The 25,488-nt window shown below is 39.4% G+C and overlaps 2 protein-coding genes across 2 annotated transcripts; one reads left to right on the top strand and one right to left on the bottom strand.

Annotated features, from left to right (window-relative positions):
* Nucleotides 1–6,914: 6,914 nt before the first annotated feature.
* Nucleotides 6,915–14,750, bottom strand: gask1b (golgi associated kinase 1B; the record flags this gene model as incomplete). Its single annotated transcript, XM_083915260.1, has 4 exons — nt 6,915–7,930; nt 10,319–10,545; nt 12,514–12,731; nt 13,865–14,750. 4 exons carry the CDS (start codon nt 14,748–14,750, stop codon nt 7,723–7,725), a joined length of 1,539 nt encoding a protein of 512 aa, XP_083771386.1. The 3' UTR covers nt 6,915–7,722.
* Nucleotides 14,751–16,244: 1,494 nt separating this feature from the next.
* On the top strand, nt 16,245–22,053 carry tmem144b (transmembrane protein 144b; the record flags this gene model as incomplete). Its single annotated transcript, XM_083914925.1, has 12 exons — nt 16,245–16,335; nt 16,457–16,624; nt 16,757–16,879; nt 18,073–18,172; nt 18,360–18,440; nt 18,577–18,655; nt 18,871–18,950; nt 19,346–19,464; nt 19,814–19,933; nt 21,132–21,229; nt 21,729–21,782; nt 21,970–22,053. 12 exons carry the CDS (start codon nt 16,245–16,247, stop codon nt 22,051–22,053), a joined length of 1,197 nt encoding a protein of 398 aa, XP_083771051.1.
* Nucleotides 22,054–25,488: the final 3,435 nt, after the last annotated feature.

The following is a 25,488-nucleotide window of genomic DNA, read 5'->3' as shown; positions in this document are numbered from 1 at the left end:
TTCGATCATCAGGGAAAATATATGGTCAGCCTAATTCATTCACATGCAGTCAGAGCACAGTTCCCTCTCATCTCGCAGCAGCACTGTTGTTGTTGTTATGTGACGCCGCGGGGGGTTAGAGGTCTGAGGTGGGGAGATGACGGCAAAGTATGCGGTTTCGCTGGGGGCGTTCTCAAATATTCACACTCTGGGACCTGGTTACAAAAAGTAACAGACAGTTTTCAGGCTTCGATAATGCCGGCTACGTGTGGATGGTCTGCCTAACCGATACTAAAAATGTGTGGTTACAGGAAAACGTGTCCCCGTGTGGATGGGCCCTAAACAGTCAGCTAATTGTGGGCGGGTCACCACTCAAACTCTCTAACCTATCAGGAATCTCCTCGTTGTCCTCAGCCAATCAGGCTGTAGCTGTAAAGGGTTTAAAAGTGCTGTCTGTGCTGTCAGCTGTTATTCCGGGCATCAGGCGATGGCAAACACCCACCTCCACTCCATTTACCTCCATTCAGCAGCATCTCCATCATCAGGACTCCTTCTCCGCTGCAGAGATCTCAGTCATCTCCTCTTCACCACCACCAGTGTCTAGACTCCATCTTGCTCTAACCTTGGCTTCACTACCCCTTTATAATGATGTCTCGATGGAGCCTTATCGCCAAAGACTCTCAATCAATCATTTGTCATGCATTGTTAAATTAAGTCCATAAAACGAATTACCAGTCATAATACATAACCATACCCAGAGAGTGAACTCACCTGTTGCAGTCAACATAACAATAAAGGGTTTCAGTGCAAAAGGTCAGAATAAAGGCATGCCAACTTATTATAGCAGAAGTAGCTTACAAATCACAGTCAATGGATGTATACTAGATCAGAGGTTTTCAAAGTCAGAGGTCAGTTTCCCCAGGGCGGCTCCAACCTACTTAGGGGAGAATCGGTGAATATATCAAAATAATTTTGATTTAGTTATTGCAGTAATTATAAAAAAGACCATAACAATAGCTTAAATGTGTGTGATTTAGTTAAGAGAACAGTGGGTTTTTTGGGGGGATTTTATCATGTTTCCAACTTCCCCAGATTACACACTAATAAATGTCTTATAGGGCAGACCCTTTTCAAGGAATTTGGCAGTCAGAAGTTAAGATGGCAATATTAGGCTATCTTGTCTTAATGATAAAATAGCATACTCATTACCCAATAGGCATAAGCAGGTAAACTAAGATTTGTCTGAGGAGGCCCACTGGGTCAGACTTTTGAAAACGTCTGATCTTGACCAATACTGAGTGCTTCATGTCGGAGGTGAAGGTCAAGACTTTTAGCTACGACTGAATGAAGTAAACTGACAGAACTGAGGTGCTGGTGCAGTAAAAACTTGTTTTCCTCTCAGGGTAAGCTGTTAACAGCTGTAGATGTTGACAAGGAAATGATTTCCGTCAACATTACCATTGCAGTTGATAAATGAAAGCAGGGGAGAGGAGCGGTTGGAGAGGCTGACACTTGAATTGATGCCCTATGACCGGCTCACGTGACTGTCCTTAAGCAATAAACCAAATTTGAACCAGCTGCAAGGGAAATGCTCTGCTACTGACCGCACTTCTGACCTGCAGACCTCCTCCAGAAGATGGAAAGTAAATATGAAGCACAGAGCTGAATGTGCTTGGATGTGATTAAAATGCAGCTTACTGCACGAAAGGAAGTTGCTCACCAGCCTCCTTCTTTGTCCATCACAAATGAGCCCGAAGCCATTAACCTCCATATCTTCACGTTATTTCACATACGGATTTTCATTTTGCTGTTTTAAAATCAAATTCCTCCAAATGAAAGCTGAGTGTTTTACTATTTCAGTGCATGGCTCCAGTTGTTTCTTGACCTACCGTTTTAATTAAATCAGCTTCAAAAGTTTTTTCACATAAAGTGTCCGTGCACTGCCTCTGGCAAAGATATTTCATGTGGTTGCATTCTTACCTGACAGAAAGCCTTCTACTTCAGTAGGCTGCCATCTGAGCTGCAGCTTTTGTTTCATTTGAGCTTTTGGTCAAATAATATACAGCAGCGTATTTACTCGTGACTTTCATTTTTAAAGAATCCGCTGACCAGGAACACAAGAACCGTGACAGAAGGATTACATTTGTCATCTATCAGAATTTCAAAAAATGTATGGAAACCATCAAAGCTGTATGGTTTAATAGCTGAAGCTCTGAATTCGACATGGGCTTTAAAAATGAATAAAAACCAGAGGGAAACAAAACTGTCTTCTCATTCTGTAAAAGGATATTTCAGGAAGGGAATAAAGAGCAAACTTATATTGAGGAGATGACAAGTGATGAAATATTGAAACACTTGAAGAGTGAGAGGCAAGATTTGAAGGCTGATATTTTGAGTCAGGACAGCTGAGTTAAATCTCCTCAGGCTTTCTTTCACAAAGATGGGATAAAGGATCCTGGTAGTGTGCCAGGCCTGCAAAAAAAACGTTTCTACATGCAGCTAAAGTCATCAATTATACATTGTGTGTCCTGGTTCCATAAATCTTCAATCAAAGAATTATGTGACTTTTTAATGAAACAAGCAAGCTTTGACATGACATGTTGACATTCCTTCCTTCAGTATCTCCTCTTAAGTCCTTATCAGCGTGAAGATGACTTCTTCCAAAGAGACAATGTGGCTATGTGGCAGGACATTCTGTTGTGTCTGGTAGGTTTTGTGTTAAAGAAAGACAAAAGCTAATCATTTTGGTGCTGTTTTTCTGTCTGTATCTTCCCATGTAATCTAGAGTGTTGTGACAATGACCACCCAGGTGCTGTGTTGTTGAAACTCTTTTCAGTGAAAGGCCGTGTAATGTTTCAGATTCTTCCAAGAATAAATGGTCCTAAAATTGGGAAGGCTTTTCAGAAAACAGTGAGACCTGATAGCTTCTAAGAAATAATAAAGCTGCTCTGGTCGGAAAGCCAAACATGTCAGAAATTTTCTTTTCTTTTTAAGAAATATAGTTCTTACGTTACGTATGGGTGTTACTCCACCCACAGGAGCAGACACATTTTAAAGGACTAGTTTGACATTTTGGGATATATGCACCTTCGTTTTCTTGCCGAAAATCAGATGCTGAGGTTGATATTTCTCTCATTCCTGTCCATTGAGAGCCAGAAGCCAGCTTAGCTTAGCATTTATGAAACAGCTAGCCAGACACATGGTCCTACATTTAACCAAAAATACTGTAGTAAGCTTTACAGCAGCTCAAAGGTGGATTTTGTTACCTTTGGAGAGGGCAGGTTGTGTCCAGTCTTAATGATAAGCTGAGCTAACTGGCTGCTGGTTGTCATTTAATTACTGTGTACAAATATGAGAGTGGTATCAATCATCTCATCTAACTCTTGGCATAAAAAGTGTATAACCAAATGTCAAATTTGACTGTAGCATAAAGTGTGTCCAAAGAGCAATGAGCAAACGCCCTGAACGTGTTATGGATCATCTGTACTGTGTATGTCTGTACTGACATTCTGTTACTGCATCCCCTGGAGTTGAAAACATTTCAAGATGTTGCTAATGACTGAAGTTCTTTGTGCGGCTACAAACAGAACACGTAATAGAGCAAACAAATCTAAAGCGTAAAGGAGTAAATGTCATAATAAATACATTTCTTTGACCGAAAATGCCAGCAGGCTCATGTTTTTTGGCGGAGTTCAATGAAGGTCAGTGGCAAATTCTAGAGGGCAGGGAATGGGAAAAGTGACATCATGGTAAACCAGAGTTATTATCAGCACTCAGCAAGTTACAGGAATAAAGAGCTGCTCTGTTTGGATGCTGTTTGGAGTCTCACATGGCAGCCAGCAGCTGGGCACAGCTGAGTGAAACTGCACCAAATAATTCTCATTCACTGCATGAAAGACCAAAATCTTCTCTATGTCTTTACTACCCTGGAAACAAGAAGCACAGCAAAATGTCAAACCTAACTTAGGGTCAGAAGAGGAGGTGAAGGAGAAAAAAACAGGCTGAGACACTGTACGAGCAAAATGCTTATTATCAGTGTAATCTGGACTGAACATGTCAGGACTGTCATAGAAAAAAAGACAAGTAATAAGAGTAATTCTATACATTTCACAAACCATTCCTGAGGCTAAACCATGTGAAGTTTCTTGAAAATGTTTGCAAAGATGATCAAATCCACCAGCTTATTTCCCAGTGTGCAAGCCAAAACCTGCAGTACAAATCCCACTCCCTCTTCAAGGTACTTAAATTTGAATGACTTCCCGGAGGACATACAATTTGCAAACACTGCATTTTCCTTTAAGGTACATAGACTATGATTAAATGTTCATATAGATTTAACTAATTAATGTGTTTGTTTAGGATCAAATACAGTTTATGTGTTTCGCTAAATGGGCTGATACCTTAATGGAATCAATAATGCACATCCAAAGTGTTGCGTAAATGTAGCTATGATAATGAGCATACACAGGGTTGTTCTATGTCACTGTATTGAGGCAAAGTCTTATATGTATGCTACAAAGGCAAGTAACTTCCTGGCATCTCCACTGGTTGCCTGGCAACTGGTCCACGACGAGAAAGAGTCTGACACAAAACCACATAGGTCATAATGTGGGCTAGACCTATCTATATGGAACATGCCCTGAGATAACGTTATGATTTGGTACTGTTCAAAAAAACCACTTCTGATATTTGTATTTTGTTACCATTGGACTTGAACAGAACCAGGCTAATTCTTTCCCCGTTTCCAGTCTTTATGCTAAGCTAAGCTAACAAGCTACTGGCTACAGCTACACCAGCGACATCAACCTTCTCATCTTTTAGCAGATTTCGTGCTCTTGATGCCCTGCCATCATAGTAGTTTCAACATCTCCCTAGAAAAATGTGGGAAGAGATTAAATGCATTTGATAGATTTGGTTTTGGATTTTAGATTGTATGCACCAATAATGTATCACCCTGAAAATGGGCTGCTCTTTGGGATGAGTTTTCTTCTTTTTTTTCTTCTAAAAACATCCAGTTCATTTTTCTGCTGTTATTTAATAAAACTGCACATTATTGCTTTTACCTTGTTCATATGTAATATGGTAGAAGAAGGAATTTTCATGCTGAGTGCACTTGTGAGTGACTCTGAGTGCAGCACTGGAAATTACTAAAATGTCAAAGTTAATACCGATGTCCAGGTAAATACTTGATACCATTTTTGGTACTACAGGGAGAAAATTACAAAAAAACTATGGCAGGATTTTTAAAATAAAGATGAGAGCAATACAACACACTTTTAGAATAGTTGTCTGACCTAGTGAAAAGAAAGAAGAAAACGCGTAACTGTAGGGTGTATATAGGACAAATATGTTCAAATTCCCTTATTTTATTCCATCTGTTGGTTTTATTCTGTTGTAAAGCTCAGGGATTTCTGTGGACATTAAATGATTCCATGAAGGAGGTCAAACCTTGGATTCAGTTGGTGAATAAGATGTTGTTAGTCAGGTTTCTCCACAGTGTAAACAGGGATCTGGTCCATGCTAATGTACTCATCTACAGTCCTGTTAATCTTCTGGTGACTTGGCACCATATTATCGCTGCTGATTAAATAGAGTTGGTATAGCAGCTGCCATTGTTTCTGTCTCGATGCTGGTTGACTTTTCAGACACATATTTGTGTTGTCCTGTTAAATGAACGTCTCTTAACGTTAGACGGGCAGGACTGATGATGGTAGTTGCTTAACTTTGCCCTTAATGTTACTGTTTATTATTAGTCACTAGCCACTTGTTTACATCCTTGGCCTTTCCCTGGTCGTTAGCCTCGTATGCTAAATACTCACAAAGGCACTTTTGCTTTATTCATTTTCTACTAAAACCAGTCTCACTGGTCCTCTAGCAGTAGCGCGAGCTGTGTTCAGTCAGCTCAGTGTTGTTAACATGATGAACCAGTGATCATGTGCTCAGAGACAGCTGTAGCTTCTGTCTGCAGTACTGCTGGCTGACATTATGCTTCACCTAGAGGGGTCAGAGACGGCACTGTTGACGGGGAAAGCATACTTTTGCAAGTTAGAATGTAATCCAACACTAATTCTTAGTAATGTTTATTGACTGTTGGACAACCCTACTACACACTGTTTTTACAGTGGTCTAATTTCAATGAATGGGACTGAATGTGGTGACATGATAGTGCAACTGTCAGGGAAGTTCCAGGTCCCAATGCTTGTCCATTTGTCTGTGCGTGTCTTTACATATATTGTTGCATAACAGTCAAAAGTCACCTTTTGTCTGCGTGTGTTATTGTGTGAGAGTATGTAAGTAAGTTCCGCTGCAGACCACTCTGGGAACTAGAGGGGTCTTTCTAACACAAACACACAGAGGCATGGACCCCACGGACGCACTAATGCGGGTGCAGAGGGGTTAAAACAACAGCCAAGTGAATGCCCGGCACGGACACGAGAAAATAACCCACAAAGCCCTGTTGACTCCAACTCTCAGAGCCCAAAGCACTCTGTTTACGACAGCATGAAAAATAGACACCGCGCTCTGGCTCAGATTTCAGAGCCACAGACTATTTCTGACCAAGCTTTGAGCCGTCATGAGAAAAATGTTATTGAGATTGTATATACAATAGACAATATAAGCGCCAAATGGTTAATGCAGTCACAGTAAAGTAAAAGCAAATGGAAATTTACCCGTCTGTGACTGACAAATTATCTAAAATCTGTTGTCATATTTCAAGCAAAAATTCAATAAAGCTAGGTTAAAACGAAAAATCCAAACTCGTAATCAATAACTGAAAATTGTGCTTATTACCCGCTTAAAGCTGTAATATTTGACAAATATATGATTTTATTGACCATCCGATGCTCAAACATCTTCATCAATTACAGAAGAAAGTACAAAAATAAATAAATAAGGTGAAAACATTTGCAGCTAAATGTGAAAATAAGAGTGCATATAAAAGGGAGAAACACCATCTGACTTCTCGTTTTAAAATGATCCAGTTTATAAAGAACATAACTGTAAAACTTTTTGAAAGCTTTGTGAAACTAAAATGACAAATAATATTTTAAGGCTGTTAACAAGCTTAAATAACTCATTAGAATGGAAATCTTTGAAGTGGATCTGGGTGGTTGCTTGTTAGCTATTCTAATAAGAGGCTTCATCAACATCTGAACTCAGAGAAGAAAAGGCTATTACCAAAGGCTATGATTGCTGCGAAGCCTCAGGAGGAGCAAAAGTAATCACTGCACCATATCCTGTACATAATGATGGCAGTGTATTCGCCCCTTGTGTGAAAAGATATGAAGACTCAAAAGAAGTAAAAGTTAGGCTAATTTCAAATTTTAAATTAAGTTAAATTAAAGCCTCTTTCAGTATTTTATGCAAATGACACATTCCTTCACCCCAAATGGGTTAAATGGCTTTCAATCACAGTTTTCAACCGTACAACTTGCTATATTCAAAGCATAGTGGGTTATTTATAACATGTCCTTCATTATCAAATGACGATAATTGCGTTGTTGTATAGAATATATAAAGAAAAAAATCTATAATTTCTAAAATGATATGGTCGTGACAGTTAGAGCCGGTTTTCCTTGCCATCGTTATGCTGTTGTGACCGAAGTTGATATTAAAGAACGATAAAGCTCCAGTGTCTTGTGAGGACATTCTGAAGGGGCACCGGGAATTCACAGAGAGCAAGAAGTTTATATACTTTATCTGTGTCTCAGTAATTTGGCCACTTGACTGGTGTGACTCTCATCAGGCATTCATTGTGATGACTTTGATCCCATGAGCATTGATGTAAGTAAGGAGGACCTTGGCCCGCCTCTCAATTACATCAATCAGCTTGTCAATGCCCTGACGACCGCCCTGGCTCTCCCAGTATGTCTGGTCCAGGAACAGAGACTGGAGGAGCTTCTCCCTCAGCCTCTTGCTCTTCAGCACTGACACAGCCTGCTCCGGAAGCCTGCAAAGACAGAAAGACAGACGTAAAATCCTGTTTAAGCTTCGGGTACCTGTCTCAGAGGCAGAGCGGCCCTTGGCTTGGAGTAAGAAATAATCAGATACATGTTCAATGGGTGAAGCTATAGGCCTGCCCTGTTTTTATGGAAAAAGGTGATATACCAACATGCTAAATGTAAAACAGATAAACATGGTATTCAATGTCTGTGAAACTCTATCTTGGTTGTTTCTTTAAATCATACCCATTGCAATATTATTGCGCAGAAAAAAATAAAAGCAGTAGGGCCGTAGCCTGCACATTAGAGAGGGTGTGGAGCCACACGATTTAATCACAGGTCAATTACAGCTGCTAATTGTAATGTTTCAACCTATTTTATAGCATCAAATAACTAAATGACATTATAACTAACCTTCAGTTTCTACGGAACTGTGCCTGCTCCGGGCAATAATTCAATGTAATAATTTATCATGTTTCGTTTTGATATTCAAGCAGCTCAGATTTTCCCAAAAACTGTATTATTGTATTTTGTACAGTTTGTAATGTGCCTGGAATAAAATGTCAAACTAGCTTTTTGAGAAGTCAAAGAGATACAGAATTCAAGATCAAAACAGAGTAGGTGTTGATACTGTCCTGTCATCGTGCAGCTTACATCGTGCAGCCTACATTGGACAAAAGTTGCCTTAATATCTCATTTAAATGCCAGAATAGAAGCTACAGTTTTAATGAGGATCGCTAGGATCAATGTTTGGGAGAAGAGTGACAAAGTGTCCTTGCCTAACCACAGTTTCTCTTCCGTCTCACCTATGACTCACTGATTTAATGACCAAAAGATAAATGCATTGAAAGCTCAAGTACAGATCTGCACAGATTGTGGAGGGAGGGGAGTAAACAGAAAGAAACACATTATTATAACCCTTCCTTTAAAACCTAAATACAAGTTTACAGAGCAGGATCTGAATATGTCTTGATTTTTTTTGTAACACTGTGAGGAAGAATAAAGACTTACAAGTCTAATTTTAATATTTATACAATGGTTTAAAATGATGAAAGCAGGATTTGTTATTATCACTTCTTGCCTGGGTTTTGCACATTACTGTGTTTAAAAATGTAATTTCAGAGTTGCTGAACAGGCCTGACAGAGTTTCAACACACTTTGCTTTTTTAGATTTAAATGCTAGAATTGTTCAACCATGTTATAAAGGGAGTGATTCTGATTCTGATTCTGATTCTGAAAATCACATACTCTGGCAAACAGGTACTGTATTTTTCGGATTATAAGTCGCAGTTTTTATCATAGTTTGGCCGGGGTGCGACTTATACTCTGTAGCGACTTATGTGTGAAATTATTAACACATTACCGTAAAATATCAAATAATAGCCCAGGCTATTATTTACGTCAGTCACGTAAGAGACTAGGCGTATATCAGCAATCGTCACACACGCGTCAACCAATCAAAATGCGGCGGGGGCGGGACATGGCAGAAGTGCATTGTGAAAAAAAAGATGATAGCTGCTACTTCCGTACCGTTGAGTTGGCAGAGTTGTTCAGAAGTGACACCGAGAAAGAAGAGTTCATTCGATTTAGTGATTAGTAGTGACAGAGTGTTTGGTAAACGTAGAGCATGTTCTATATGTTATAGTTCTGTGTGATTAGTGACAGAGTGTTTGGTAAACGTAGAGCATGTTCTATATGTTATAGTTCTGTGTGATCAGTGACAGAGTGTTTGGTAAACGTAGAGCATGTTCTATATGTTATAGTTCTGTGTGATTAGGAGACAGAGTGTTTGGTAAACGTAGAGCATGTTCTATATGTTATAGTTATGTGAATGACTCTTACCGTAATATGTTACATTAACATACCAGGCACGTTCTCAGTTCGTTGTTTATGCGTCATATAACGTACACTTATTCAGCCTGTTGTTCTCTGTTCTATTTTTATTTTAAATTGCCTTTCAAGATGAAATGTCGTTTCTTGGTGTTGGATTTTATCAAATAAATTTCCCAAAAAAATGCGACTTATACTCAACTTATATGTTTTTTTCCTTCTTTATTATGCATTTTCGGCTGGTGAGACTTTTACTCCGGAGCGACTTTTAATCCCAAAAATACGGTACTTAAAACAACAGAGACAGTGCATTAATCACTTGTGCTCCAACAAAATACAAATATTTTGGAAATAGGAAAACACTGATGATTCCGACAAATGTTCTTATTTTGATCAAATCTGGGTGTACAAACTCTCATTGATGAAACTACACGTTGCTGTTGTCTTTTTCACATCTCAGTACAACAAACAACATCTGAGTAAAATTGTATTCAATATATTAATTTTACCAAGCGATTAAAACCTAAAACACTAACATCGTCAGCATGTTTGGGATCCAAACTTACTCTTTGATTCCTTCCAGGAGCCTGAAGTCCAAATTGTCTTCATTGCGGTCGAAGTACCCCTTGTTGTTGCTGAAGACCAGGTGTCTGGGGTCGTGACCTCTGTGGATGATGTTTGTCAGTTGTATGTGGTTTTGATCCCCACATTCAGTGTGGTGGCCGAGCTCCACACACTCATCCTCCTGCCTGGGCCTGAATCCACAGCATGTCGGATCCAGACGGTTGTGAATCTGAAAGAAAGTTCATATACCTTTCTTAGTTGATGTATTGAGAATACAATCATAGTCATTATTGTTTTTCAGATCAGTGTTTATGGAGTTTTCACCCATGTATTTGATGATTTTCTTGCTCTGAACAAGGTTACTTTGCAAAAATATCATGCACACTTTTACATTATTCAGCATACGTTGACATTTATTATAGGATAAAATCATTAAAAAATGGTTTAGCAGAGAAAAAACTTAACACATCCATCCAGCAGGTTTTTGTAGAGCCTCTTTGGCATGAGCTCTGCTTGCTTATTCATTAGAGATCAACATAAATTAGACCAACATCCGAGTGGCATGACCGCACAGGGGACTTTCTTATCAGACAGTACACACTTCCTCTCATACTCATGCTTCCTCCACAAGGACTAACAACCAACAATCCCAACTTTGGCTTCAACCCTTCCATTACTCTCTGAATGCAGCATTATTTAATTGGTAGAGGTTTTAGATGATGCTACTAAAGACTAAGTAAAACCAAGGATACAGAAACTGAGATGTCAAACTCTAGCTTTCAGATGGGACTTTTGAAATTGGGAATAGGCGACTGACACACATCTTTTTCAGAACCCTGGGGGCCGACTTGGGTCAATGAGCATCCACCGAGGCATGAAGTGTGGTGAATACCTCCAGGACACCTGTCAATTACATGAACAAGCCCCTAAAAATACCTTTCTGTAAGCCACAATACTAAAACTTTGAACCCCACCAACCCCAGTGACCATTGCAATGGTCTTCATTTGACTTTAGCCTAGTACACAAGGGAACTCTAACTAACCAGTTAATGTCACATCAGTGGTGTTTCTAGACCATTTTGGGACGGGTGGGGGGGGGCGATGTTACCAAATACGGGGTACCAAATGGCTACTATGGGGACTAGCATCATAACACATAATTAAAATTGGGCTCCTTGAAACAGCAAGAGCTTCAACTTTCCAGTCATGCCCAATATGCAAATCCAAATCTGTTTAGCATGCAGAAATATTCAAATACATCATTTAAGAATATGCAGAAATAAGACATTTATGCTGCACGAGAAAAACTGCATGTTTTTTCCCAAAACTGCTCTTAATTGGCATAAACCGGGCATGTCTGCAAAGGGGTATTAATAGAAGTTATCGCAAATGTATTTTCATCAATTATCATTTAATTCATAAAACACACAAAACTCATAACAAGATGTAAAGTTATCCATAGAGACCCGAACTTAAAAAAAAATACTGATATTATATATTTTTTTGAAAGACGTTGTTGGTTTGTTCAGTATTCAGCCTGTAAGGGTCGGTTCAAGACAAGGAAGTATCTTCCTACGATATAACTGGATGTGATTTGTTATTTTCTTATTCAGTATCTAACAACTACTATTCACTATATTCAGTTCACTTGTGTCCTTCAAAAGATGTTTTATTAGCTCATCTATTTGGAATCTAGTTCACTTAACTGTTCAATAGGAGTTTCTCATTAGTTATTTACAACTTTACTTATAAGGAACTTGAAAAAGATAAATGGCCAAAGATGTGGCACTATGACCTCAACGGTGTATTTAGTAGTTCTAAAGGTATGCAGGTATATATTTTCAATTTCCTCATTCCGCTATGTTTGCTCCTTCATGGTCATGGGATGAATTTTAAACAATACTCAAGACACGACATGTATCCTCAGTGCCAAAATCTGATGAGAGATCCAGGGCTTCCACACAGGAAACAAAAAAAATCTATTTAGCCAAAAAGAACAGAAGCTCTGAGGATATTTAACCTCCTCCTGAGCAAGGACAGCTGTCAGAGCATTTTGCTGATGTCAAACAAAAAAGATCTTTGCAAAAGTGATTTGTGAAGCATTTTTGGAATTCCAGAAAGCCTGAACAGAATGTGTTTTCTTCACATTCAGAGAAATGTGGTATTTGTTCAATCTTATTTTCACAGTATGTGTTACCTGTAGCAAGAAGTCAAACAGGGCCAGTTTACTCCATTCATAGTGATGAACGGTGGAGCAGCTGGAGTCAGGCTTTGGGCTGATGTTTTTATGCCAACACCTCTCTTTCAGGGAGCTCTGGTACTTCCCCCATGTTAACCTCACAGTGGACCAGCCTACAGCAAGGCCTTCTGGGTAGAGAGATGCATCCCATGACACCACTGGGCAGGGCTGGCGATCTAAAGAGGGAGGATAAAATGATTATACGGTCAGGTTTCAGCCACCGTCTGGTCAGTCTCAGTGAGTTTTTGACCCTATTTTTATCCAGGAAAGACAGATCAAAGCTGGACGACGAGTTTATGGTGTTATATTATATATAATATATATAATATATATATTATCTCATCTTCTCATTTAATTTTGCAAAGAATTCTCTTTAAATCAGTGTTTCATGAAACCACTAACCAATCAGACTCAGAAACATGATATTGTGTCATCTGAGGCAAAATGGAAAAAACTATTTTTTCCTTGTCAAAGTCAAAACAAACAGATTGTGGGATAATGGAGACGTAGGGCTGAAAGGAAAGAGGACAGGCTTCCTGAATTTACAGGTCACCTGATCTGTAAATTCCCTCTGAAGAATTCATTACTGAGTGCCATGCCAGTCTTTTAACAGTAGTTTTCTGCTTTAAAAACATGTGGACATTGTTTATTTATGTGTCTCCTTGTTAGGTAGATTGGATTAGTTTAGGATTTGTTTCTGTATTTGTTGCTGTTAATATTTTATGTTTGTCATGGGGCTTGATGTGATTTGACGCCTGCTGCAAATCACATTTCCTTCAGGATAATAAAGTGGAAAATTGATGTTGAAGTTATTGCCAATTTTAGTCTCTAATATGCTGGACTCGCTCTGATCTCGGTTCTCTGCGGAACTCATGGTCTTGACAACAGTTCTGCTGACACTCAGAACAATGTGCAGGTAAAGTTTTAATGAGTGGCTTTTGGATGCAGCACCCATCCCTCCCACCAGTGGTGCACAGCTTCCTAGTGCCTGATTTAAGGAATTCTTTATTTAACTCCTGCATAATATTCAGTCACTCACGGGTTACAAAAACAAGTTAAAGCATGACTGATTAGTCTGTATTGTAATGGCTTTACCTCCAAAGCCCCTAAATCTACCACAAAGCTGCATATATTCACTTAATCAGGGTAGTAGTATGGATATGATGTTTCTCCATATACTGATTACAGTGTGATGTTGATGCAACCTACAATTTGGAGCCTGAGTTGTTAACATAGAAGGTAGTTCAGCTCTGAAGAAACCAACCAATGAAGTTTGAAAATAAACATAAATCCTTGTGTCTTGACATACCGTGTAAAAGGTTGAACTTTCTGCTTACAGCTGGTAATGTCCTATTGAGCCCGAGCACCCTGTCCAGATGGAAAGCAAAGACCTCAGTGGTGTCCACGGGGCTGCTGATTACGCCACACTGCCCTCCACATACAGGGCTCCGTTGTGTGTGTTTTTGGTTGGCCATTGAAACGCTCGTCTCGCCATCAAATATTAGAAGTGACGGAGAGTGTCCAAGGGAAAATTCTTTGATGCGTAAAACTTTGGCATCCGCAAGAAAGCGCATGGCTTTCACGTCCTGTGGGCTGAGCCATGGCGGTGCCCTCTGGCTGTAAATTCTGATAGAACTAATGTCAGAGTCTGCCTGCTCATCTGTGTGAGATGTGTGGCTTCTATCCAAAGATGTATAATAAACATCCCCGGTTTCTCCCAACGAAGATTTAGCTGCAAAGGCGCGCTTAATATGGCCCGCGTCCCATTCCGATGTGCCAAACTTGTTGTGCCTATAATCTGAGTTAGCCTCCGTGTTCCTTCTCACTTTTCTCCTCAGTTTTGGTCTGATAGTGCCCCGAATATGTGCTGGTTTCAGGCGCTTAGACTTAAGCGTGATGTACACTACGTTGGACCGTGTCGGGGCCACAAAGCTTGCACCGGTCGGCAAATCCACAGAGTCTGACACTTCATCACTAATATCCAAATAATACAATCCACGGGCGTGTCGATGTTTGTCTTTATCAATCCTCCGGTCCCGGTGCCGCTGCGAGTATACAACTTGTGAAACCACCACCAACAAATAGACAATTACGCTCGCAATTATCAGTCTCCTTTTTGAAAGAGGGCACCTCCGAAAGCTGCCGGTCAGTCTTAGGAAAGGGAAGCACAGCCAGTGAAAGCGAGACTTCCCCATTAGAACGTATGTTATTATCATAGTTGGGTGTCTTTTTTAACCAAAGTCAAAGGGAGGAGCGCACAACCTCTGAAACGCATTTTGAAAGGGAGGATTTGTGTTGTGGCCACATAGCGCACGGAGACAACTAGGGGATGGACACGCTGGGAAACCACCCTCCAACCCTAGTTCATGAGAATTGAACTTTGTTGTCCTTTCTTCTTACAGATATAATCACATTTGGCAAAGCACATAAGAAGCGCTAGGGACAACATCCAAGCCATTCTCACAACGTTGTAGGTGATATTATTTGATCAAAATAAAACAGAGAGGTTAAAGATGATGGGGATTAAAGTTGAAGTAATTGATCATTATACATCCAAGTGTTTTAGGCGACATCTGCTGGTCAATTTCCTTAATTCTGTATTGACTGAGTGCAGACTTTTAATTTATTGGAATAGAATAGAATAACATAGAGTAAAGTAGAATAGAAAATGTGAAATAGGGAAGCAGTCAGCAGGAAACAAAAAGGCTACATCCCCCTAAAAGCAGACTGAACGTAGCAGTGGTGAAGTACAGGATTTCCTGGTGTGAACAAAAACAGGTTTAAATATAGCACTATTGTGTTAGGACTACTGATTTCCACATAAGTGCTGGCTTCCTAAGCAACACAGGCGAATGACGTAAAAGAAATACCAGTGCAGATAAATGTCATGCATTCATCTTTTTTACATAAGCATCGCATTATCTTTGAAGTATCAAAAGTGGTCATTATCACCATAATCATTGGGTTATAATGATGGATGCATTAGTGTGTCCACTTTATTACTGAAGATGGTAAAAGGGGAGCTTGTTTTAATTTATTTATATACTTCATCTGTTGGGTAGCTTGTGAATTTCCACTCAGGGATCAATACAGTTGTATCTTAAGCTTTTAAATCATGGATTACATTTCGTTGTATTAATCTTTATCAAAGTGACTAAAGCTTTACATTATTGTATTGGAGTAAAACACACAATATTTGCCTTTGAAATATAGTGGAGGAGAAGTATAAAGTAGCAGAAAATTGAAATACAGTATGGCTACCTAAAACCTGTACTTGGTTACTTCTACCACTGTAAAACCAAGCAACCACATTGAGTTTTCTTGTTTGTTTATTCATTGATGTGTGATGTTTTGAATTTTATAGAAATGCAGCACATCAGACATTTTACCCATGGGTCCAAACATGAGAGTAGAACTGATTTTTTTTTTTTATCAATACCCTATTAAGAGATGAAAAATAGATCAACACAAAGAGAAAAATCTCTGCCTGTTCTATTTGTATCCTCATGGTCATGTATTCACTGCAGCCATTTTGTGTTAGATTGAGTGATTACATGATTGATTGCACCTGGCTGAATGTTGCCTCACCACTGCAGACACACACACACACACACACACACACACGCTCTCTGGCTGTTTTTAACTTCTTTGCACCAGCTACATCATTTACTTCAAATATTTAGTTTAACATGCTTGAAGCAAAATATCCACCGCTGCTTTTATTTGTTGCCACATTGTTGATGGTGAGCTCTCATAGCACTGAACATGCTGCTGAACAAGGTAGGAGAAGCAACATTTTCTCTGTGTTGACTCTGCATGTGAGGAAGCCTGAGGCTGGTGTGTTGTCAGATATCAACACTCTTGTTTGTTTGTTTGTTTCGCTGTTAAAAAAATATTCCAGTTGTGAAAGATGGAGAAAATGCTGGAGCTGGCTACTTGATAACATCAGAGTTCACCTATAACTCAACCAATATGACACATTTTGCGTATGGAATTGCTGCAAATGTGTTTGCTGTGCTATTGTATGGAACCAATTTCGTTCCTGTCAAAAAATTAGAGATGGGAGATGGTAAGCATACCGTACTTGCTTTTATTTATACATTTTCATGTCAAAGTTGTTTCATCCAAGTCTGTTCTTGTGGGAGTGAGTGTTGTAGGCTTTTGTGTTATGTGTTATGCCCTACCTGTGTTCTGTTTACAGGTATGTTTTTCCAGTGGGTATACTGTGCAGGGATTTGGGTTGTATCTATGGTTGGAGATGTGATGCTTGAGTCGCCCAAATTCCACCCTTTTGCGATGCTTGGAGGTGTCATCTGGGCTACAGGTATTTCCTAACGAAGCAAGACTTCAAACTGCACTCATTCTTCATGTTTTTCATGTGGTATAATACAGACTGGTCTCACTGGAACAAGTCTCCCCCAAGTGTGAATGGGGTGGGCGGCAGCAGATGGACTTAAAGAGACTCCATCTGCTGCAGTCCATTTTAAAATGATGATGATCCTGTGTGAAAAACTTGGAGTAAATCCAAACCAGTAGTTTTGTTTCAAAATCTAGGCAAGTAGCGTCCTGACCAAGCTAATGGGGACAGTTACCATGTGGATAGATAACAGTCTTCTGAAGCTAATGGTAGGTGTAGCAGGCCCCTTCTAACCCACATCTTCGACTGATAACTAGTGATCTCTGCTATTCAATGGAGTGGTATAATATTCACACTGGATAATCTTAAAGGTCCCATATTATGCTTATTTTCTAGTTCGCACTTGTATTTTGGGTTTCTACTAGGACATGTGGAAATGCTTTAAAGTTCTAAAAACACATTTTTTCAGCATATACCTGTATTCACCCTTTCTGAAATGCTCTCTTTAAGCCCCCCTCCTGATGGAGTCCAGTCTGCTCTGATCGGTCAGCCTTTCCATGTCTTTCCCATCTGTGCTCTCTGCATCACTGTCATTGCGGCCGGCGAATGACTGGAGCGGCACTTTCTACCTATATTGAGTTTCTTAATAATAATAATTCATTTTAATTTATAAAGCTTTCAGTCACCCGAAGATGCTAACAATGACATGAAAAGAAAACATGAAAGGGTTTGATCTCCACCCCCCCACCCCCACATGTCCAAATGTCCTTGGGCAAGACACTGAACCCTGAATTTCTCCCAGTGCTGCACATGGGTGTGTAATTGTGGTGTGAATGGTTACATTAGATTAGATGGTATGTACATGTCCACTGCCATCAGTGTGAATGTCTGTGTGAATGGGTGAATGTGACAAACGCTGTGAAAGCGCCTTGAGTAGTCAGAAGACTAGAAAGGCGCTGTACAAGTACAAGTCAATTTACCATGATACTTTCACAGTATTTATATAGCACCTTGACTTGCTTTATAGTAAAACAATCTTCTTTGTTTACAGTTTGGAATTTCCAAAAGACCTATTTGTCACCAGTATCACCCACAGGAAAAAAACACACCTATCTATAAGACATGCATGTTGCTAACTTTTTCTCCCATGTCACCTACAGGTAATGTAGCAGCAGTTCCAATTGTTAAAGCCATTGGCCTCGGTCTTGGGAGTGTAATTTGGGGCTCCTCTAGTTTGTTGATGGGCTGGGCTAGTTCAAGGTGAGTTGGATTAATGTATGCCCCTCCACCACCACCAGTGGGAAATTAATTTCCTTTTTTATTTTGATGACTTTGATAGTTACTGTAACTTTCTGGGCTAGTTAAATGTGGATGGAATTGTTGGGTCGTGCTATAGAGATGTCACACCATGGTTCTTTTGAATCTAAGTATTGACTGTCTTTCACAGGTTTGGCTGGTTTGGGATTACTGCTCAGGATATTTCCAGGCCCATAATGAATTATTGTGGAGCTGGGCTGTGTCTGCTCAGGTAAACGTTACATCTGGAAGTAAAGTCTTCCACTTTCTTGCTAGTGCAATAGTTTAAAAACTGAGACCAGAACAAAAAAAGTGGTCCTATCTCGTTTTGTTTTGGATGACAGAGATGACTTTTGTGTTTGTTCCAGTGGCGTGATCTTCTTCTTTGTGAAAACGGATGTGGGACTGCATCCCGACTCTGAATCGATTCCATTATTACTTGACAGGGTGAGTACATTGATTGGATGTGAGTTTACTTTTCTCCCCTCTCACTGAGCATTTCTGAAATCATGCTCAAACAAATATAGATTTACCAATAGTCTTTCAAGAATAATCTGAAGGACGATCGATTTCTGTCACTTGGTTTCTCAAACTGAGTTTTGATGATTGTGTGTGTATGTTCTGATTGAGAGTTCATATTAGGATGCTGTTCCTTTCTGCAGAGAAATAACTCAAGCAGCTATGCTCCAAGTTCCTCAGAGTTCTGGATAGATGTCATCCGACCAAAGACCAGGCGGTTCATGTGAGCTCAACTCAGTTAGTGAGCCGTTTCAGGCTGTGTGCAAAAATGTGCTAGGACGTGTGTTTTGTTTTTGAGGTGATGCAGGATGTGATTGCTCTACACAGTAAGCCTCTCTTTCCATCATGACAAGTTTACAGAGACACTTTAACACTTGGGAACACTGGGAAAATGGGTTGCAACACAAAAGGAATACTGTAATCAAGCAGAAATGTAAGCACTCGATACAATGGCGCATAAAACAGCAACACATATTAAATAATTTAATACTTTAATCACAGCGATGGACTTGGTACAGTTAAGTGTCATTGGTGTCAGTCATTTTTAAATTGTTTGCTAAAAATGTAATGTTTCGAATTCATCCATCATGCAGTTTCTGAGTCTTGCTTTTTCATTAGTGGCTGCCTACTTGCTTTTTTATCGGGGCTTCTGTATGGATCCTCCTTTACACCCGTCCTCTATATTAAGACCCATTCATCACGCCATGACAGCATGTTCCATGGAGCCAGTGTATATGGTATGGTTTCAGTGTTTCATTACTGCCTTCACTTTTACCTTTTTAAAAGCTACTATAAATGTATCTTACTTGAAGAAAACTGGAAAAAATATTAAAGCATCCTCTGTTGTAAGACTTCTGGGCATTAAATAACGCTGGATCCTCTAGGGTTTAATATCAAGTTTCCTGAGAAAGTCACTGTTACCGGGATATCTCAAGGACTAAAAGTCCTCCTTATTTGTGTCCTTTACTCTTAACTTTGATATTGTTTTATTGACTGAGCTCTAAGAATGAATGTATTTTAGCTCCATTGGTACAGACCTTCAGGAATAAACACAACTTATGTATCCTTGCTTCATCTTCTTTGCAGACATCGACTATGTTCATGCGCAGTGCTCTGGCATTTTTGTTGCAAGCACAGTGTACTTTGTCATATACTGCGCTGCGATGAAGAACAGGCCGAGGATCTATTCCCGAGTCATCCTGCCAGGTAACACACACTTCTATCATTATCTCAATTAAGTATTCCCAAGATCAGTCTGAGGGGTCACTAGATCACTGCAAAAACGTTATTTTTTCAAGGAGTACATTATCGAACTTGAATAATCACTCTTGTTGTCTTAGGAAAAGGAAGTGGAATATCCGCCAGTGCAGTGAGAATATTTCTTCTTTCTAGACCAGACTGAACGAATGAACGTCTCTTACTTCTTCTTTTTTTTCGTGTTTTCAAGAACCCAAAATCTTGAAATGCATACATTGATTTCTGTTGGAGAAAATATTCAAACTGTAATGAACTAAGGCAGTTAGGTTTGGGAATGTGTGTACAGACTTGAAAAAATAAGGTTGTTGCCAGTAATGATCAGAAAAAAATATGAAATAAAACACTAACTATGCAAATTTCTCCATTAATGAAACTATTTTTAAAAAAAAGAAAAAAACATAACAGCTCCATCCACAAACCTGGACTGTAACTTGTGATGAGGAGTTGCAAGGCGTGAGCTGAAAAAAGGTTAGGAACCATGTGACGCAGGGTGATGTAGCCACAGGTTTCCATGTGTCTACACAAACCATGAGCTGCTTTCTTGGAGTTGTCACTGGTTTCTCACCCGCGTAGCCACATTTTCCTCCTGCTGATTTATTTATGTGAGCCATTAAGCTGTCATGCACCGAGGCCCACCGGAGTGTCTCATTCCAGCTTGACTCCAACCAAGAAGGGAAGAATGTGATGCAGCAGCGACTTTGTCAAGCTGCATGTGCAAACACATCCGCTCAAGGGATGGTTGAACATGTTAACTCGAGGAAAACTACCTGGGGCAAACATGCCCGCTGTGCCCAAAGCTGGCATGCAGTATGCTTGTGAGTTAAGATGTGTCCTCGGGTTTGTAGCTTGATGGGTGAGCCACAGACTGGACTTTAATTTAATGGTACAATAGGACGTTGAGCACCATTGCCACATATTCACTGAAAATTTAACACAACAATTTGCCACCCAGCTACCAATACCTGAAGCTCTTAAATTGTGTGCCTATAAGAGTTAATTAATGCCAACAATTTTCCCTGGCTGCTCATCTTATCTTGATTCATTCTATTTGAAAACCTCCTGTTGTTTCAACCCTTTTGATAATCTGTGTATTTAAGCTATATTTGACTCAAGCAAGTACACTCTCTTGTCTGCTTTTGTTCTAAAGGTCTATTGTCTGGATTAATGTGGGCATTGGCCACATACGGCTGGTTCCTGGCCAATAACTACCTGAGTGCAGTCATTACCTATCCTATTGTTACCGCAGTAAGTATATCATGTCCTGCTGAGTGGGCCGAGTTATCAAAATGCTGTGTACAGACTTTGTTCTTTGGTTCAAAAGTGCCATCCTGAATCTCATATCCCCTCATACTGTTATGTTTACATGAATGCTTTTTCATGTATTGAAAGGCCTAGACAATATACAACTTGTCCACAGTTTGGTTTAGACCAGCACTTTTCATGTAAGTGTAATGAACATTGCTGCGTCTATAGGCTGCTAACAGAGCTTTAGATGTTTGTAATGTTATTCTAATCCCTCTAAAAACGGTGCAAGTAAAGATGTGTTAAAACTGGCAAAATTGTTATTCATCCATCCGATGTTGTTAAAAGAATAATAGAAAAAAGACAGTCCATAGCCAATGGTATGTTAATTATTAGTGGACGCACACTCGCAAAACTGTCAAAAATGTAAATAGATCAAAAGTAAATAATTGACTCTTTGGTTTGTGCTCAAACCGTTTGTTGTGTGATTTCTCTGTTGTAGGGATACGGTCTTGTTTCAGCACTTTGGGGATCCTTGGTGTTCAGAGAGATTAAGGTAAAGAACACAACACTGATCACAGTTGTCCCAATATGACTTCATCCATAAGGATGTTCTCTGGTGAAGCTACTGTCTAGCTGAATTTGAAATGATGATGCTTTGTTGATTACGCTCCACTGAAAAGAATACAGCATAAACCAACCTTTTGAGCAGAGCTGATGTTAAACACCTGTTTTCCTCTCAGGGGTTAGTCAACTGCTTGATCTTCTCCTTGGCCTCCTGTGTTGTGCTGACTGGCTCTTTGCTGACTGCCATCTCAAAGCTCTAACAAATGAACATATTTACTCCACTTCTCCAACTAACTCAGAAAATAATGCCCTTGGTTTTATGAAACTCTTTGAACCCCCATTAAAATGAACCAAAAATAAACGTGGTGGCATGGGTGACCCTCTTGCTTTTTGGTTGGTTCAAAGAGGATGTTTGCTGTTGAACTTTATATTTGTTGTTGAAAATAAGTTGACACCCTTTTATGCTTTATTGCAACTCACAGAATACCCATTTACTATGTATAACACTTCACTCACAAGCCAGTGGTTGTTTTAGAGAAACTGTTATACTAAGATACTGCACATTTCAATTTATTACTGACATGGTGGTTGTTTGTGTGTCACTGTTTTGCTTTCTGTACAGTGTGCCATAATGGGTCACATTGCTTCACACATCCTACCATTAAACCATATATTATACTGACACGGCTGTGGCTGTATACTTGTGCTGCTGCAATTAAAATGTAATATTAATTTGCTTCATGCAGATATCCGGCATGCAGAATTGACACTCCTGCCACCTCGTTTTTTTTTTTTTATCGCAACTCATTGCCTCATGCCTGTCTTCTCCATATATAGAGGTCAGTTTGTGTGCTGTAATGTAAAAATTAAAGCAGTGTGCTTTTGATTAATTTGGAAAATGCATATGAGAGGAGGCTGATGTTACATGCCACACGTACTTAGTTAAAAGTGACTGACGTGTTGTTGTTTGGGCTGCATGACAGCTAAAGGTGAGATGTATCTTTTATTTCCTTGAAAACCAGAGCTTTGGCCTCAGTTCTGACAAGGCAGACTGAATTATTAAGACATAGCACTGCAGTTGTTTGCATAACCCAGTTTCATAAAATGCACCTTTACTGATCACCAGAGGAGAAATAAGGTTGGTGGTGGTGCAGCAGCAGTACAACAAAAACAACACATAGAAACATGAGCATAAAAGCTAGCATAGATAAGATAGAGAATATAGAGACTTTAGACTATACAAGCGTATTTTGAGACAAAATGACATGGTAACGTTATAGAGATGTGATTAATAAGCAGAGTCAGCAGGTTTTACTGTGTACACCAGATTACTATGATATAATTAAGTTAAGGTATATTGTTTATAGAATAGAATTACTTTAATGATCCCAGACTGGGAAATTATTTTGTAACCGCAGTAGTGGGTCAGCAATTTATCACACATATATATATTGTCACATATTATCCATGTTAATATAATATATGTGTATGCAAGGGCTTGTTAAACCCCTGCCCGGCTGTTATTTTAGTGGGTGGGTTGGTAAATACTCCAGATACCCAAATGTATGTGCACAAGCACTGAAAAAGGGAGGTTTTTTTTATATGTTGGCTCTGACTGACATATCTAACTGTGTACTCTCTATACTCTAACACAATGAATGATCAATATATTTAGGAAAGGAAAGGTTACGTGGGACAGTTGATGGTTCACCTCTGCTTATAAGGTGCATTCAGCTTTAAACCCATTTTCTGCTCTTCCTCTGCAGAGTGCAGGCATGAAATCGAAACAGACTTTTGACACACTGACTTTATAGTGGAAGAGCTTTAGGTTGAAAAAAAAGTCCTAATTGTGCAAATCCTGTTCAAGAGGACAACACCAAAGAGAAGCCTATCTGTTTAGTGATGTAAATCTTGGATACACATTCGCAATTAAATGCTTTCTCAGCTTAAGGAACCTTAATTCCCACAAAACCATTAAAGTGTGCAGTGTGTGTACGCATGATGCAACAAGATCACCAGACGTTTCTAAATTGGGCACTGCACAGTAAAGGTTTGTTAACTCAGTACAAACAAGACAAGATATTTGATGTTTTAAAACAGTTTGGGACTACTTAAAACAAAATCATACCTACTAAACTGCACTGCCTGTGCAAAGTGCATGGTCTATTAAGACAACGTTGAGACACGTTTGTACATATTTTATGTTTGGATACATATTAAACATATTTAGAATAAACACATCCATGTGAAATAAGCTCTCTTTTCTTGCTGAAAGTTTGGTAAAACGATAGATACCACTCATATGCCTATCTAGTAAATATGAAACAGTCTGTTAGCTTAGCTTATCTTAGCTCAATGACTGGAAACAGGGTGAAACATCTGACTCCCAATGTAACAAGATCCACCTACCAGCAACTCCAAATCTTAATGAACACAATATCTTGTTTTTTTTAATTTGAACAAAAAAAACTGTTAAAAAAAAAGAAAAAAAAAAGTCTGGGGATTTAAAGGGAGTTAATATTATTATTGCTTTGTGCAGTAACTTCCTTCTGGTGACTGCTTTACACTTTGATTTATGTACAGATTAAACAAACAAGATATAATGTGTTCCTAAGCAAGATTTGTTGAACTATTCCACACAAACATTCTCTAAATGGAAGAAGTATGCCACAACTGCTAACCTACCAATACATGGCTGTCCACTTAAACTGACAGACCGAGTGAGGAGAGCACTGGTGAGAGAAGCTGCCAAGAGGCCCATGGTCACTCTGGAGGGGTTGCAGAAATCCACAGCTCAGGTGGGAAAATCTTTCCACAGGAAAACTATAAATTGTGTACTCCATGAATCTGGCCTTTATGGAGGAATAGCAGGAAGAAAGCCATTGTTGAAATAAAGACATAAGAAGTCCTGTTTGCAATTTGCCACAAGCCATGTTGGGGACACAGCTAACATGTGGAAGAAGGTGCTCTGGTAAGATGAGCCCAAAGTTGAACTTTGAACTGGCCTGAATGCAAAGCGCTATAAGTGGCTGAAAATTGTGTGCTCATCACCCTGAACACACCATCCCCACTGTGAAACATGGTGGTGGCAGCCTCATTCTGTGGGGATGCTTTTCTTCAGCAGGGACAGGGAAGCTGGTCAGAGTTGATGGGAGAATGGATGGCGCTAAATACAGGGAAATCCTGGAAGAAAACCTGTTGGAGGCTGCAAAAGACTTGAGACTGGGAAGGAGATTCACCTTCCATTAAGACAATGACCCTGAACATACAGCCAGAGCTACAATGAAATGGTTTAGATCAAAGAATATTTATTTGTTGGCCCAGTCAAAGTCCAGACCTAAATCCCATTGAGCATCCGTGGCAAGACTTGAAAGTTTCTGTTCACAGACTCTCCATCCAATCTGGCTGAGCTTGTGCAAAGCTGGTAGAGACATACCCCAAAAGACTTGCTGCTGTAATTGCAGTGAAAGGTGGCTCTACAAAGTATTGAAACAGAGGGGCTGAATACAAATGCACAGCACACTTTTCAGAATTATACTTGCTTAAAGTTTAGTAAACCATGTATCATTTTCTTTCCACTTCACAATTATGTGTTAGACAGCAATGTACGTTGCTACAATGCATCCAACAAAACTCAATTCAGGTGAAATTAGTTGTTAGAACTACAAAATATTTAATATTTTATGTAACCTTGA

Source organism: Echiichthys vipera, assembly GCF_963691815.1.
Source record: "Echiichthys vipera genome assembly, chromosome: 6".
In the NCBI taxonomy this organism is placed as follows: Eukaryota; Metazoa; Chordata; class Actinopteri; order Perciformes; family Trachinidae; genus Echiichthys; species Echiichthys vipera.
Note: the sequence above shows the minus strand (reverse complement) of the source record. Positions and strands in the feature narration are given on the sequence as shown.